Raw genomic sequence first — 17,061 nt, forward strand, 5'->3', positions numbered from 1 at the left:
TGTGTGCTTTAGGGAGAACCACCAAGCCTGTGTGTTGAAGAGAGAACCACCATGCCTGTGTGATGTAGAGAGAACCACCATGCCTGTGTGCTGTAGAAATAATCACCATGCCTGTGTGTTGTAGAGAGAACCACCATGCCTGTGTGAAGAAGAGAACCACCATGCCTGTGTGCTTTAGGGAGAACCACCATGACTGTGTGAAGTAGAGAACCACCATGCCTGTGTGAAGTAGAGAACCAACATGCCTGTGTGATGTAGAGAACCACCATGCCTGTGTGTTGTAGAGAGAACCACCATGCCTGTGTGCTGTAGAGAGAACCACCATGCCTGTGTGCTGTAGAGAGAACCACCATGGCTGTGTGTTGTAGAGGGAACCACCATGCCTGTGTGTTGTAGAGAGAACCAGCATGCCTGTGTGCTATAGAGAGAACCACCATGCCTGTGTGTTGTTGAGAGAACCACCATGCCTGTGTGTTGTTGAGAGAACCACCATGCCTGTGTATTGTTGAGAGAACCACCATGCCTGTGTGTTGTTGAGAGAACCACCATGCCTATGTGTTGTAGAGAGAACCACCATGCCTGTGTGATGTAGAGAGAACCACCATGCCTGTGTGTTGTTGAGAGAACCACCATGCCTATGTGTTGTAGAGAGAACCACCATGCCTGTGTGATGTAGAGAGAACCACCATGCCTGTGTGTTGTTGAGAGAACCACCATGCCTGTGTGTTGTTGAGAGAACCACCATGCCTATGTGTTGAAGAGAGAACCACCATGCCTGTGTGTTGTTGAGAGAACCACCATGCCTGTGTGTTGTTGAGAGAACCACCATGCCCGTGTGTTGTAGAGCGTACCACCATGCCTGTGTGATGTAGAGCGTACCACCATGCCTGTGTGATGTAGAGAGAACCACCATGCCTGTGTGTTGTAGAGAGAACCACCATGCCTGTGTGTTGTTGAGAGAACCACCATGCCTGTGTGATGTAGAGCGTACCACCATGACTGTGTGATGTAGAGAGAACCACCATGACTGTGTGCTATAGAGAGAACCACCATGCATGTGTGCTATAGAGAGAACCACCATGACTGTGTGCTATAGAGAGAACCACCATGACTGTGTGCTATAGAGAGAACCACCATGGATGTGTGTTGTAGAGAGAACCACCATGGCTGTGTGTTGTAGAGAGAACCACCATGGCTGTGTGTTGTAGAGAGAACCACCATGCCTGTGTGCTATAGAGAGAACCACCATGGCTGTGTGTTGTAGAGAGAACCACCATGGCTGTGTGCTATAGAGAGAACCACCATGGCTGTGTGTTGTAGAGAGAACCACCATGGCTGTGTGTTGTAGAGAGAACCACCATGCCTGTGTGTTGTAGAGAGAACCACCATGGCTGTGTGCTATAGAGAGAACCACCATGGCTGTGTGTTGTAGAGAGAACCACCATGGCTGTGTGCTATAGAGAGAACCACCGTGGCTGTGTGCTATAGAGACAACCACCATGGCTGTGTGTTGTAGAGAGAACCACCATGGCTGTGTGCTATAGAGAGAACCACCATGGCTGTGTGCTATAGAGAGAACCACCATGGCTGTGTGTTGTAGAATGTACCACCATGCCTGTGTGATGTAGAGAGAACCACCATGGCTGTGTGCTATAGAGAGAACCACCATGCCTGTGTGTTGTAGAGAGAACCACCATGGCTGTGTGCTATAGAGAGAACCACCATGGCTGTGTGCTGTAGAGAGAACCACCATGGCTGTGTGCTATAGAGAGAACCACCATGGCTGTGTGTTGTAGAATGTACCACCATGCCTGTGTGATGTAGAGAGAATCACCATGCCTGTGTGATGTAGAGAACCACCATGCCTGTGTGTTGTAGAGAGAACCACCATGCCTGTGTGATGTAGAGCGTACCACCATGCCTGTGTGTTGTAGAGAGAACCACCATGCCTGTGTGATGTAGAGCGTACCACCATGCCTGTGTGTTGTAGAGAGAACCACCATGGCTGTGTGATGTAGAGAACCACCATGCCTGTGTGTTGTAGAGAGAACCACCATGCCTGTGTGTTGTAGAGCGTACCACCATGCCTGTGTGTTGTAGAGAGAACCACCATGGCTGTGTGATGTAGAGAACCACGATGCCTGTGTGTTGTAGAGAGAACCACCATGCCTGTGTGTTGTAGAATGTACCACCATGCCTGTGTGTTGTAGAGAGAACCACCATGGCTGTGTGATGTAGAGAACCACCATGCCTGTGTGATGTAGAGCGTACCACCATGCCTCTGTGTTGTAGAGAGAACCACCATGCCTGTGTGATGTAGAGAACCACCATGCCTGTGTGTTGTAGAGAGAACCACCATGCCTGTGTGAAGTAGAGAGAACCACCATGCCTGTGTGATGTAGAGAACCACCATGCCTGTGTGTTGTAGAGAGAACCACCATGCCTGTGTGATGTAGAGAACCACCATGGCTGTGTGCTATAGAGAGAACCACCATGGCTGTGTGCTATAGAGAGAACCACCATGGCTGTGTGTTGTAGAATGTACCACCATGCCTGTGTGATGTAGAGAGAACCACCATGGCTGTGTGCTATAGAGAGAACCACCATGCCTGTGTGTTGTAGAGAGAACCACCATGGCTGTGTGCTATAGAGAGAACCACCATGGCTGTGTGCTGTAGAGAGAACCACCATGGCTGTGTGATAGAGAGAACCACCATGCCTGTGTGTTGTAGAATGTACCACCATGCCTGTGTGTGATGTAGAGAGAACCACCATGCCTGTGTGATGTAGAGAACCACCATGCCTGTGTGTTGTAGAGAGAACCACCATGCCTGTGTGTTGTAGAGAGAACCACCATGCCTGTGTGAAGTAGAGAGAACCACCATGCCTGTGTGATGTAGAGAACCACCATGCCTGTGTGTTGTAGAGAGAACCACCATGCCTGTGTGATGTAGAGAACCACCATGCCTGTGTGTTGTAGAGAGAACCACCATGCCTGTGTGTTGTAGAGAGAACCACCATGCCTGTGTGTTGTAGAGAGAACCACCATGCTGTGTGATGTAGAGAACCACCATGCCTGTGTGTTGTAGAGAGAACCACCATGCCTGTGTGTTGTAGAGAGAACCACCATGCCTGTGTGTTGTAGAGAGAACCACCATGGCTGTGTGATGTAGAGAACCACCATGCCTGTGTGATGTAGAGCGTACCACCATGCCTCTGTGTTGTAGAGAGAACCACCATGCCTGTGTGATGTAGAGAACCACCATGCCTGTGTGTTGTAGAGAGAACCACCATGCCTGTGTGAAGTAGAGAGAACCACCATGCCTGTGTGATGTAGAGAACCACCATGCCTGTGTGTTGTAGAGAGAACCACCATGCCTGTGTGATGTAGAGAACCACCATGCCTGTGTGTTGTAGAGAGAACCACCATGCCTGTGTGAAGTAGAGAGAACCACCATGCCTGTGTGATGTAGAGCGCACCACCATGCCTGTGTGAAGTAGAGAACCACCATGGCTGTGTGTTGTAGAGAGAACCACCATGCCTGTGTGCTGTAGAGAGAACCACCATGGCTGTGTGTTGTAGAGAGAACCACCATGCCTGTGTGTTGTAGAGAGAACCACCATGCCTGTGTGATGTAGAGCGTACCACCATGCCTGTGTGTTGTAGAGAGAATCACCATGCCTGTGTGATGTAGAGAACCACCATGCCTGTGTGTTGTAGAGAGAACCACCATGCCTGTGTGATGTAGAGCGTACCACCATGCCTGTGTGTTGTAGAGAGAACCACCATGCCTGTGTGATGTAGAGCGTACCACCATGCCTGTGTGTTGTAGAGAGAACCACCATGGCTGTGTGATGTAGAGAACCACCATGCCTGTGTGTTGTAGAGAGAACCACCATGCCTGTGTGTTGTAGAGCGTACCACCATGCCTGTGTGTTGTAGAGAGAACCACCATGGCTGTGTGATGTAGAGAACCACGATGCCTGTGTGTTGTAGAGAGAACCACCATGCCTGTGTGAAGTAGAGAACCACCATGGCTGTGTGTTGTAGAGAGAACCACCATGCCTGTGTGCTGTAGAGAGAACCACCATGGCTGTGTGCTGTAGAGAGAACCACCATGGCTGTGTGCTATAGAGAGAACCACCATGGCTGTGTGTTGTAGAATGTACCACCATGCCTGTGTGATGTAGAGAGAATCACCATGCCTGTGTGATGTAGAGAACCACCATGCCTGTGTGTTGTAGAGAGAACCACCATGCCTGTGTGATGTAGAGCGTACCACCATGCCTGTGTGTTGTAGAGAGAACCACCATGCCTGTGTGATGTAGAGCGTACCACCATGCCTGTGTGTTGTAGAGAGAACCACCATGGCTGTGTGATGTAGAGAACCACCATGCCTGTGTGTTGTAGAGAGAACCACCATGCCTGTGTGTTGTAGAGCGTACCACCATGCCTGTGTGTTGTAGAGAGAACCACCATGGCTGTGTGATGTAGAGAACCACGATGCCTGTGTGTTGTAGAGAGAACCACCATGCCTGTGTGTTGTAGAATGTACCACCATGCCTGTGTGTTGTAGAGAGAACCACCATGGCTGTGTGATGTAGAGAACCACCATGCCTGTGTGTTGTAGAGAGAACCACCATGCCTGTGGGTTGTAGAGAGAACCACCATGGCTGTGTGATGTAGAGAACCACCATGCCTGTGTGTTGTAGAGAGAACCACCATGCCTGTGTGATGTAGAGAACCACCACCATGCCTGTGTGTTGTAGAGAGAACCACCATGGCTGTGTGATGTAGAGAACCACCATGCCTGTGTGTTGTAGAGAGAACCACCATGCCTGTGTGAAGTAGAGAACCACCATGCCTGTGTGTTGTAGAGAGAACCACCATGCCTGTGTGAAGTAGAGAACCACCATGCCTGTGTGTTGTAGAGCGTACCACCATGCCTGTGTGAAGTAGAGAGAACCACCATGGCTGTGTGTTGTAGAGAGAACCACCATGCCTGTGTGCTGTAGAGAGAACCACCATGGCTGTGTGTTGTAGAGAGAACCACCATGGCTGTGTGCTATAGAGGGAACCACCATGGCTGTGTGCTGTAGAGAGAACCACCATGGCTGTGTGCTATAGAGAGAACCACCATGCCTCTGTGTTGTAGAGAGAACCACCATGCCTGTGTGATGTAGAGAACCACCATGCCTGTGTGTTGTAGAGAGAACCACCATGCCTGTGTGATGTAGAGAACCACCATGCCTGTGTGTTGTAGAGAGAACCACCATGCCTGTGTGAAGTAGAGAGAACCACCATGCCTGTGTGATGTAGAGAACCACCATGCCTGTGTGATGTAGAGAGAACCACCATGGCTGTGTGTTGTAGAGAGAACCACCATGCCTGTGTGCTGTAGAGAGAACCACCATGGCTGTGTGTTGTAGAGAGAACCACCATGCCTGTGTGTTGTAGAGAGAACCACCATGAACCACCATGCCTGTGTGTTGTAGAGAGAACCACCATGCCTGTGTGAAGTAGAGAACCACCATGCCTGTGTGTTGTAGAGAGAACCACCATGCCTGTGTGAAGTAGAGAACCACCATGGCTGTGTGTTGTAGAGAGAACCACCATGCCTGTGTGCTGTAGAGAGAACCACCATGGCTGTGTGTTGTAGAGAGAACCACCATGGCTGTGTGTTGTAGAGAGAACCACCATGGCTGTGTGTTGTAGAATGTACCACCATGCCTGTGTGATGTAGAGAGAATCACCATGCCTGTGTGATGTAGAGAACCACCATGCCTGTGTGTTGTAGAGAGAACCACCATGCCTGTGTGATGTAGAGCGTACCACCATGCCTGTGTGTTGTAGAGAGAACCACCATGCCTGTGTGATGTAGAGCGTACCACCATGCCTGTGTGTTGTAGAGAGAACCACCATGGCTGTGTGATGTAGAGAACCACCATGCCTGTGTGTTGTAGAGAGAACCACCATGCCTGTGTGTTGTAGAGCGTACCACCATGCCTGTGTGTTGTAGAGAGAACCACCATGGCTGTGTGATGTAGAGAACCACGATGCCTGTGTGTTGTAGAGAGAACCACCATGCCTGTGTGTTGTAGAATGTACCACCATGCCTGTGTGTTGTAGAGAGAACCACCATGGCTGTGTGATGTAGAGAACCACCATGCCTGTGTGTTGTAGAGAGAACCACCATGCCTGTGGGTTGTAGAGAGAACCACCATGGCTGTGTGATGTAGAGAACCACCATGCCTGTGTGTTGTAGAGAGAACCACCATGCCTGTGTGATGTAGAGCGTACCACCATGCCTGTGTGTTGTAGAGAGAACCACCATGGCTGTGTGATGTAGAGAACCACCATGCCTGTGTGTTGTAGAGAGAACCACCATGCCTGTGTGAAGTAGAGAACCACCATGCCTGTGTGTTGTAGAGAGAACCACCATGCCTGTGTGTTGTAGAGAACCACCATGCCTGTGTGTTGTAGAGAGAACCACCATGCCTGTGTGAAGTAGAGAGAACCACCATGGCTGTGTGTTGTAGAGAGAACCACCATGCCTGTGTGCTGTAGAGAGAACCACCATGGCTGTGTGTTGTAGAGAGAACCACCATGGCTGTGTGCTATAGAGGGAACCACCATGGCTGTGTGCTGTAGAGAGAACCACCATGGCTGTGTGCTATAGAGAGAACCACCATGCCTCTGTGTTGTAGAGAGAACCACCATGCCTGTGTGATGTAGAGAACCACCATGCCTGTGTGTTGTAGAGAGAACCACCATGCCTGTGTGATGTAGAGAACCACCATGCCTGTGTGTTGTAGAGAGAACCACCATGCCTGTGTGAAGTAGAGAGAACCACCATGCCTGTGTGATGTAGAGCGCACCACCATGCCTGTGTGAAGTAGAGAACCACCATGGCTGTGTGTTGTAGAGAGAACCACCATGCCTGTGTGCTGTAGAGAGAACCACCATGGCTGTGTGTTGTAGAGAGAACCACCATGCCTGTGTGTTGTAGAGAGAACCACCATGCCTGTGTGATGTAGAGCGTACCACCATGCCTGTGTGTTGTAGAGAGAACCACCATGCCTGTGTGAAGTAGAGAACCACCATGCCTGTGTGTTGTAGAGCGTACCACCATGCCTGTGTGAAGTAGAGAACCACCATGGCTGTGTGCTATAGAGAGAACCACCATGGCTGTGTGCTATAGAGAGAACCACCATGGCTGTGTGTTGTAGAGAGAACCACCATGGCTGTGTGTTGTAGAGAGAACCACCATGCCTGTGTGATGTAGAGCGTACCACCATGCCTCTGTGTTGTAGAGAGAACCACCATGCCTGTGTGATGTAGAGAACCACCATGCCTGTGTGTTGTAGAGAGAACCACCATGCCTGTGTGTTGTAGAGAGAACCACCATGCCTGTGTGATGTAGAGCGTACCACCATGCCTGTGTGTTGTAGAGAGAACCACCATGGCTGTGTGATGTAGAGAACCACCATGCCTGTGTGTTGTAGAGAGAACCACCATGCCTGTGTGAAGTAGAGAACCACCATGCCTGTGTGTTGTAGAGCGTACCACCATGCCTGTGTGTTGTAGAGAGAACCACCATGGCTGTGTGATGTAGAGAACCACCATGCCTGTGTGTTGTAGAGAGAACCACCATGCCTGTGTGTTGTAGAGCGTACCACCATGCCTGTGTGAAGTAGAGAACCACCATGGCTGTGTGCTATAGAGAGAACCACCATGCCTGTGTGCTGTAGAGAGAACCACCATGGCTGTGTGTTGTAGAGAGAACCACCATGCCTGTGTGTTGTAGAGAGAACCACCATGCCTGTGTGATGTAGAGCGTACCACCATGCCTGTGTGTTGTAGAGAGAACCACCATGCCTGTGTGATGTAGAGCGTACCACCATGCCTGTGTGTTGTAGAGAGAACCACCATGAATGTGTGCTGTAGAGAGAACCACCATGGCTGTGTGCTGTAGAGAGAACCACCATGGCTGTGTGCTATAGAGAGAACCACCATGGCTGTGTGCTATAGAGAGAACCACCATGGCTGTGTGCTATAGAGAGAACCACCATGCCTGTGTGCTGTAGAGAGAACCATCATGGCTGTGTGCTATAGAGAGAACCACCATGCCTGTGTGCTGTAGAAATAACCACCATGCCTGTGTGTTGTAGAGAGAACCACCATGAATGTGTGCTGTAGAGAGAACCACCATGCCTGTGTGCTGTAGACATAATCACCATGCCTGTGTGTTGTAGAGAGAACCACCATGCCTGTGTGATTTAGGCAGAACCACCATGCCTGTGTGTTGTAGAGAAAACCAACATGCCTGTGTGATGTAGAGAGAACCACCATGCCTGTGTGCTATAGAGAGAACCACCATGAATGTGTGCTATAGAGAGAACCACCATGAATGTGTGCTGTAGAGAGAACCACCATGAATGTGTGCTGTAGAGAGAACCACCATGGCTGTGTGCTATAGAGAGAACCACCATGCCTGTGTGCTGTAGAGAGAACCACCATGGCTGTGTGTTGTAGAGAGAACCACCATGCCTGTGTGCTGTAGAGAGAACCACCATGCCTGTGTGCTGTAGAGAGAACCACCATGCCTGTGTGCTGTAGAGAGAACCACCATGCCTGTGTGCTGTAGAGAGAACCACCATTCCTGTGTGTTGTAGAGAACCACCATGCCTGTGTGTTGTAGAGAGAACCACCATGCCTGTGTGTTGTAGAGAGAACCACCATGCCTGTGTGCTGTAGAGAGAACCACCATGCCTGTGTGCTGTAGAGAGAACCACCATGCCTGTGTGCTGTAGAGAGAACCACCATTCCTGTGTGTTGTAGAGAACCACCATGCCTGTGTGTTGTAGAGAGAACCACCATGCCTGTGTGTTGTAGAGAGAACCACCATGCCTGTGTGTTGTAGAGAGAACCACCATGCCTGTGTGTTGTAGAGTGAACCACCATGCCTGTGTGCTGTAGAGAGAACCACCATGCCTGTGTGATGTAGAGAGAACCATCATGCCTGTGTGTTGTAGAGAGAACCACCATGCCTGTGTGTTATAGAGAGAACCACCATGCCTGTGTGTTGTAGAGAGAACCACCATGCCTGTGTGTTGTAGAGAGAACCACCATGCCTGTGTGATGTAGAGAGAACCACCATGCCTGTGTGTTTGTAGAGAGAACAACCATGCCTGTGTGTTGTAGAGAGAACCACCATGCCTGTGTGTTGTAGAGAGAACCACCATGCCTGTGTGTTGTAGAGAGAACCACCATGCCTGTGTGTTGTAGAGTGAACCACCATGCCTGTGTGCTGTAGAGAGAACCACCATGCCTGTGTGATGTAGAGAGAACCATCATGCCTGTGTGTTGTAGAGAGAACCACCATGCCTGTGTGTTGTAGAGAGAACCACCATGCCTGTGTGTTATAGAGAGAACCACCATGCCTGTGTGTTGTAGAGAGAACCACCATGCCTGTGTGTTGTAGAGAGAACCACCATGCCTGTGTGATGTAGAGAGAACCACCATGCCTGTGTGTTTGTAGAGAGAACAACCATGCCTGTGTGTTGGAGAGAACCACCATGCCTGTGTGTTGTAGGGAGAACCACCATGCCTGTGTGTTGTAGAGAGAACCACCATGCCTGTGTGATGTAGAGAGAACCACCATGCCTGTGTGTTGTAGGGAGAACCACCATGCCTGTGTGTTTGTAGAGAGAACCACCATGCCTGTGTGTTGTAGAGAGAACCACCATGCCTGTGTGTTGTAGGGAGAACCACCATGCCTGTGTGTTTGTAGAGAGAACCACCATGCCTGTGTGTTTGTAGAGAGAACCACCATGCCTGTGTGTTGTAGAGAGAACCACCATGAATGTGTGCTGTAGAGAGAACCACCATGGCTGTGTGCTATAGAGAGAACCACCATGCCTGTGTGCTGTAGAGAGAACCACCATGGCTGTGTGTTGTAGAGAGAACCACCATGCCTGTGTGCTGTAGAGAGAACCACCATGCCTGTGTGCTGTAGAGAGAACCACCATGCCTGTGTGCTGTAGAGAGAACCACCATGCCTGTGTGCTGTAGAGAGAACCACCATTCCTGTGTGTTGTAGAGAACCACCATGCCTGTGTGTTGTACAGAGAACCACCATGCCTGTGTGTTGTAGAGAGAACCACCATGCCTGTGTGTTGTAGAGTGAACCACCATGCCTGTGTGCTGTAGAGAGAACCACCATGCCTGTGTGATGTAGAGAGAACCATCATGCCTGTGTGTTGTAGAGAGAACCACCATGCCTGTGTGTTATAGAGAGAACCACCATGCCTGTGTGTTGTAGAGAGAACCACCATGCCTGTGTGATGTAGAGAGAACCACCATGCCTGTGTGTTTGTAGAGAGAACAACCATGCCTGTGTGTTGTAGAGAGAACCACCATGCCTGTGTGTTGTAGAGAGAACCACCATGCCTGTGTGTTGTAGAGAGAACCACCATGCCTGTGTGTTGTAGAGTGAACCACCATGCCTGTGTGCTGTAGAGAGAACCACCATGCCTGTGTGATGTAGAGAGAACCATCATGCCTGTGTGTTGTAGAGAGAACCACCATGCCTGTGTGTTATAGAGAGAACCACCATGCCTGTGTGTTGGAGAGAGAACCACCATGCCTGTGTGTTGTAGGGAGAACCACCATGCCTGTGTGTTTGTAGAGAGAACCACCATGCCTGTGTGTTTGTAGAGAGAACCACCATGCCTGTGTGTTGTAGAGAGAACCACCATGCCTGTGTGATGTAGAGAGAACCACCATGCCTGTGTGATGTAGAGAGAACCACCATGCCTGTGTGTTTGTAGAGAGAACCACCATGCCTGTGTGATGTAGAGAGAACCACCATGCCTGTGTGATGTAGAGAGAACCACCATGCCTGTGTGTTTGTAGAGAGAACAACCATGCCTGTGTGTTGTAGGGAGAACCACCATGCCTGTGTGTTGTAGAGTGAACCACCATGCCTGTGTGTTGTAGGGAGAACCACCATGCCTGTGTGTTTGTAGAGAGAACCACCATGCCTGTGTGTTTGTAGAGAGAACAACCATGCCTGTGTGTTGGAGAGAGAACCACCATGCCTGTGTGTTGGAGAGAGGTGTAATTAGCCATGTATTTAACACTGTCAATCAAGGTACATATTTTCTTCTCCATGCGATTATCCCCCTGGAGTCTGCATTTTTGTTCACTTGAAATCAGTGTATTCCAATTATACCCCTTACAGATGTTTAGTGAGCATGTGTGGCTCTGGGTTGTATGAAGACGTTTTGGAACACACAGATTTGAGAGGAAGTGCATCTTTAAAAGTGTTCTGCTGATGGAGCAGACAAGTCTCTGAGGCAATTCAGAATAACATGACATTTCCATTTAAAAATATTGACAGTCAAAGAACATCTCAAATGTGTGTTCCTTTCCCCTTAGTTCTACTTCAATATGTGGGGGGGGACATTAAGGGAGGAGGGGAAGTATCTTGGCTGAACTTTAGGTTGTGAACCAGGATTCCCGAGTGTCTCTCTTATCACAACCATTGAGTCTCAGCCCACACAGAGAGATATAAAGTACAGTATACAACGTTATGTCCATTCCTTCTGGAAGCATCACTCATCGTCTTCCCCATCACCAGATCGCTTTTAAAAGGAATTGTATAATAACATTTACTTAAACAGCGACGGCCCCTAAAAAGCTATTTCTCATTTGAAAATGGAATATATGGCATAAATATGAGTCCAAATATTTATTAAAATGTACTACAATGTGAAAATAGGATAAATTCGGTCATAAAGTCAGTCTCATTCAAAAGTCAGATTTGCAAGATAATGGAAAAAATGAAGGGTAGCGTAACAGTTTGGGTTGGGTTTATTTCAATCCTGCCCACAGATGGCAGCACCCACATAATCATACATTCAGAGCGCAGCTGCACCCGAGCCGATTGTAATGCCCATTGTCAGTTTGGTTTGACATTCGATATCCCTATGGGGCTGGTTAGGGGCCATCAGTAATTTGCACAATGTATATCGGACAATATTTTAAAAGGTCAATAGCTTCAAATGTCAATTACTTAAAAACTTCAAACCATCTATACAATTTCATATACAAATATTGAAAGCATTTAATGAGACAACTAAAAGTTGTGCAACATGAACATACTGTCCCATTTACATTCTGTAATTTATTTACGGTCCCTAAACAGCCCCAGAGATAGGCTATCCAAAGTCAAACCAATTTCCCCACGGTTGCACACCAGCCGCTGAAGCTAATTGGCTAAATTATTTGGCTAACTCCTCCCACCTGCGAACACACACGAGACACCCATATCAAACCACACCCTGTGGTTTGACCCACCCCAAAGTGACCGACTGTGACCACACAGTGGTTCCCGCCCCAGAATTTGTGCTACAGCGCTGTAGTAGCGAACAGAGTGGCCAGCAGGCAGTGGGAATTGTCGGTGTAGATTACAGCCCTACTTCTCCTCAAGGCTCTCTTTCTCTCTGGGTCCTCTCCAGAACACAGCTGACTTCACCCTGGTGAGAAGCCAGACTGGAGAGATAGTGACAGAGGACGGACGCAGCCGCTGCCCTTTCAACCCTGAGTACAAGTCCACTGCCATCATGGCCGGTAGGTTCACTATATGGGTCACTTATTTACTGTCAGGGAAATATGTTTGGCTTCCATAAGACTGTGTACACAATACATACTGTATACAAGTCAATACATGCATACAAATAAAATACATAATGTAGACATACTTAATTACAGATTTATCAATTATAAAATATTTTATATACAGTAGCTGCAATGTATATTTTACCATCCTTGGTGTCTTCCATACTGTAAATATACTAGCAGACAACTCTTCCCTTCTAGACTCCAGGGTTTGTTACACAGAGGCACAGAGGCTCCTTCTCTAGGTCCAAATATTGTTTGTCTTCATCTTATCGTTCCTTACATTATAGATGGAGAACTGTATGCTGGTACGGTCAGTAATTTCCAAGGAAATGAACCTATCATTTACAAGAGCCTGGGCCAAGGCGCTGCCCTGAAAACAGAAAACTCCTTGAACTGGCTCCAAGGTAAGTTCAGATCTTCAGGCAGCAAGCTATCTGGTAACTGCTTCATGTCATGGTCTACTGTTTGTATATGAAGCTAGATGATAAGGTAAACATACATGCATAAATAGTTTCCCTCTAAACATACAATCAGTATTTGAAGACCTCAGGCTGGACATGATAAATGAAAATGACCGTAGCTTTGAAGAACTATAGGCATTTCCATGGTATTTTGTTCATTTCAACATGCAGTAGTTCCTGTTGCAAAATCACTGAATCACCAGAAGACGTTTGTGGATGTAAAAGGCATGTCCGTGTACTAGAATGCATAGTTCTAGGTTTAACATTTCAACCTGTGGTTTCTTTGTTGTTGTTCCAGACCCAGCCTTTGTGGGCTCTGCCTACATCCAGGAGAGCCTGCCCAAAGGCAACCCAGTAGGCGATGACGATAAGATTTACTTCTTCTTCAGCGAAGCAGGAAAAGAGTTTGATTTTTTTGACAAAACCATTGTGTCACGCATCGCTCGCGTGTGTAAGGTGAGTGACGCTTCAACGGAGATGGCCTGTCTAAAGAGTGTCTTTTCCCCTTGAGCTAGGCTCTCCTCAACCCCACCGATCTAGACGCACTTTAATGGACTCTATCAGAGTGGGAGAAGTGTGTGTGTGTACACTTCTATGTGGTGTATGCATGTGTGTGTGAGGTGGGGGATTTAAGGGTGGAAGTGGTTGGTTTCACAGAGTGGGAGGGACACAGGGGTTCGTGTTACATAAAAACATTCCTCCTGTGAGTTCCCCCTGTTTGGGCCCTCCTCCTCTACTCTTATCACATTTCAGCAAATATTAGCGTTCAGCTAGGATTCACAGCAAACCTAAAATGACTTCTCCCTTTCCACCTCTTTCCTGCACGTACCTGCAGACAACGGTGTACTACGAGCAGCCGGGACACTTTATTTCAGTTTCCAGAATTTGAACCTGAAAGGAATGGTTTCCAATCATTATACCACCGGTCTATTGTTGAGTGATACTTCTTCTCCACAATCATTTAATGAACCTCTTCTATTCTCTGTGACCAGAGAATCTGCCCTCACTTTGACAGCATGGTCATGGTCTCTTGTTTATCCCAGCTGTAGTATGGCCAATCCAAATACAGTGTGAAATACTAGCTGACAGTTTTATGGGCAACACCCCTCCTCCCAGGCTTTGCATTTCCAGCAGTCAATCTTCCGGGAAAGCATCTTGTAATATTGCATTTCTTTCCTTTTTTTGTTTTATGAAGAGATCAGCAGTACCATTTCAGTGCTGCCAGAGTGGACAGAGTGAGGTGCATACAGTGAAGGGAGGAGCTGTGTGACTGAGTCCTCCTGCAGGCAGCACCTTGTCCTCCTGCAGGCAGCACCTTGTCCTCCTGCAGACGGCACCTTGTCCTCCCGCATATAACAAACAAACGGAATGAATCCACCAAAGCCCAGTATCAAACTTAATTTGAAAATATTTACCTTGATGAGATGTGAAATAGAGCTCTGCTTTGGGGCCAGCTCACAAGTCATTTGCTTCCGTGCCAATTGCTTCCGTGCCTTTTTAATTTAATTTCCACCTCGGCCATACGAGCTAAACTCATTAAAGCCGTCTACACTTAGCAGCGACAGGCATCTTTTGCATTTTAAGAGGCCCCATACGTTGCAGTTCCAATGGAGGGATATTTTTCCTTGTTTATATTTTTCAAACAGGCAGCAGACAGCTTCTAGTAATAGGATTTGGACTGCCTATACATCCCAGGCTCTGCAGACTGCAAGCAGAAAGGCTTCTCTACAGTAGCTGAAGGTGTATGTCTTTACACTGAGTGGCAGTCAAATGGTAACCAGTGTGTCTGCCACTGTTAGAATGAGACTGCAGGACACACCCTTGATTCTCCTCTAAAATGAAACACAGGATGGTGGTGTGCAGGCCAATCACAGGGGAGATTTGAACTTAGAGTACAAAGTATCTTAGCTACAGCTCCTGGTCTTTCTTATCCTCACGCCATACACACCACTATAGTGTCTTTGTTAGAGAATTCCCCTTGTAAAGGTTTGGATGGTGCAATATGTGTTGGTGAAACTGTAGACAAGTCATTGTCAAAAATACAGAATTACAATAATACTGAAAATCAAACTTTTGATGGGTGGAGCATTGTGGATGTATACAGCTGTGCAGAAAACAGAAAAACACAACAAGCTGTTATTACTGTTATTGTTAATTCAACCTGGCCCTGAGTACCTGCGTGTTGGAATGGGAGGCTTATGTAAGGGATAATGAATTGAGCACTTTCTGTCCAATATTCAGAAGGAGAGACTTTAGGTACACACTCTCTCTGGTTTTAATAATAACTAGGTAGACCCAGGGGAGCAGAGCAGGGAATACATGTAGCTCATTATCTGGTTGGGTTAATACAGCAAGTAATTGCTTCTGAAACTCAGCATTAGTCACGTGTCATTTCCCTTTACCATTCACTGATGTCATTTCCTCTGATTAATGTTGGGCAGAGGGGGACTCAGATGAAGGCACATCTTACAGGGCTCTGGGTTATGTAGACTAGACTTCTTTTGGTTTCTTTTTAGTCCTCTGAACAGTGCTCTGTGAAGATGACTTACCGTTCCTCCCTCAGCCTTTTCAATCTCCTCAGATCTATGTCCTAGACAAGAATTGGAGTAATTGCTGCACTCTGAGCCTCAGACTCAAGTGAATGTAAACAGACAATTATATTCCTTTTTTCAGTTGTATGTCCCCACACATTCCCTGTACATCCAGCTATCTGTATAGGTACAGCATTCATAGCTATAAGGCATTCATAGCTGTAAGGCATTCATAGCTGTAAGGCATTCATAGCTGTAAGGCATTCATAGCTGTAAGGCATTCATAGCTGTAAGGCTCACAAATAATCTCTTTCATGCCGAGGTTGGAGTGATCTAAGTGAATTAATAATTTCTTAATGGAAAAGTTGTGCTACTTTTTTATCTTCTCAAGCCAACCAAGTATCATGACCACACCCCACCAGGCAGGGTAGTGCCACAGGCACAGGTTCAGAGTGGTAGTGTCCATGGAGAGGCATTGTGTGTGAGCAGTGTCCTGTTCTCTCACTGAAAAGCATTTGGCCTCCCCAGTGCCCCAGTGTTTTTCTTCCATCCAGTTGTGATGTCTTTTATTGTTTTCTTGACCTAGAACTCCACTGCCCCAGGGGAGATGAGTTATAGCCACAATCCGTTGTACTCAGCCTGGTGGTTTTACAATATTGGTTCTCATTTATGCCAATTCAAACAGTGCCTCGTTTCTAGGTAAACAACTGGGGAGAATAATGTTTCAGACATATATCAAATAAAACTGTATTTGTCATGTGCCGAATACAACAGGTGTTGAACATGTATACCAGGCAGAATGTAAACCATAATAATATTTAGGCAAGTTGTTTGCCATGATATCAGATTATCATCAGATTATTGCATTGTCACGATTTCAACTACTGGGTTTACATTTTAGACGTACATGCTTGTGCCCTCTACTGGACACTGGGCTACTGTGACTGCAGGTCCATATACTATAACAAAGCTCTGATTTGTATTACAGGGTGACAAAGGAGGAGAGCGGGTGCTGCAGAAGAAATGGACCACCTTCCTAAAAGCACAGCTCCTCTGTTCGCTGCCTGACGATGGCTTCCCCTTCAACATCATCCAGGACATGTTTGTGTTGACGCCCCGCCCAGAAGACTGGAAGAACACCGTGTTCTATGGGGTCTTCACTTCACAGTGGTGAGGAAACACTTTGTCACTAAGACATACAGTACATATGCGAGAGTGTGTAGGATTTTCTATTGATTTGGGTAATGAAATATTCTGTGTCTGGGTTGGTTGGTATTACACTCATCTCCTCAATAACATTTTCCATACAGTTTATAGCAGACTATCATTGACCCAGTCGTGGGCAAACAGCCACACCTCCATTCCCTCTGTTCGTCTATGG

General features: G+C 47.6%; 1 protein-coding gene across 1 annotated transcript in view; it reads left to right on the forward strand.

The window, feature by feature from the left end:
• The window catches only part of LOC115109435 (semaphorin-4B-like), a 95,616-nt gene that overhangs the window by 68,146 nt on the left and 10,409 nt on the right, over positions 1–17,061 (forward strand). The window contains exons 6-9 of the mRNA XM_029634322.2: positions 12,526–12,637; positions 12,976–13,092; positions 13,448–13,605; positions 16,669–16,850. Of these exons, the coding sequence (XP_029490182.1) occupies positions 12,526–12,637; positions 12,976–13,092; positions 13,448–13,605; positions 16,669–16,850 (569 nt within the window). The remainder of the gene's footprint in view (positions 1–12,525; positions 12,638–12,975; positions 13,093–13,447; positions 13,606–16,668; positions 16,851–17,061) is intronic.

This window comes from Oncorhynchus nerka, linkage group LG25 (genome assembly GCF_034236695.1).
Source record: "Oncorhynchus nerka isolate Pitt River linkage group LG25, Oner_Uvic_2.0, whole genome shotgun sequence".
Taxonomy (NCBI): domain Eukaryota; kingdom Metazoa; phylum Chordata; class Actinopteri; order Salmoniformes; family Salmonidae; genus Oncorhynchus; species Oncorhynchus nerka.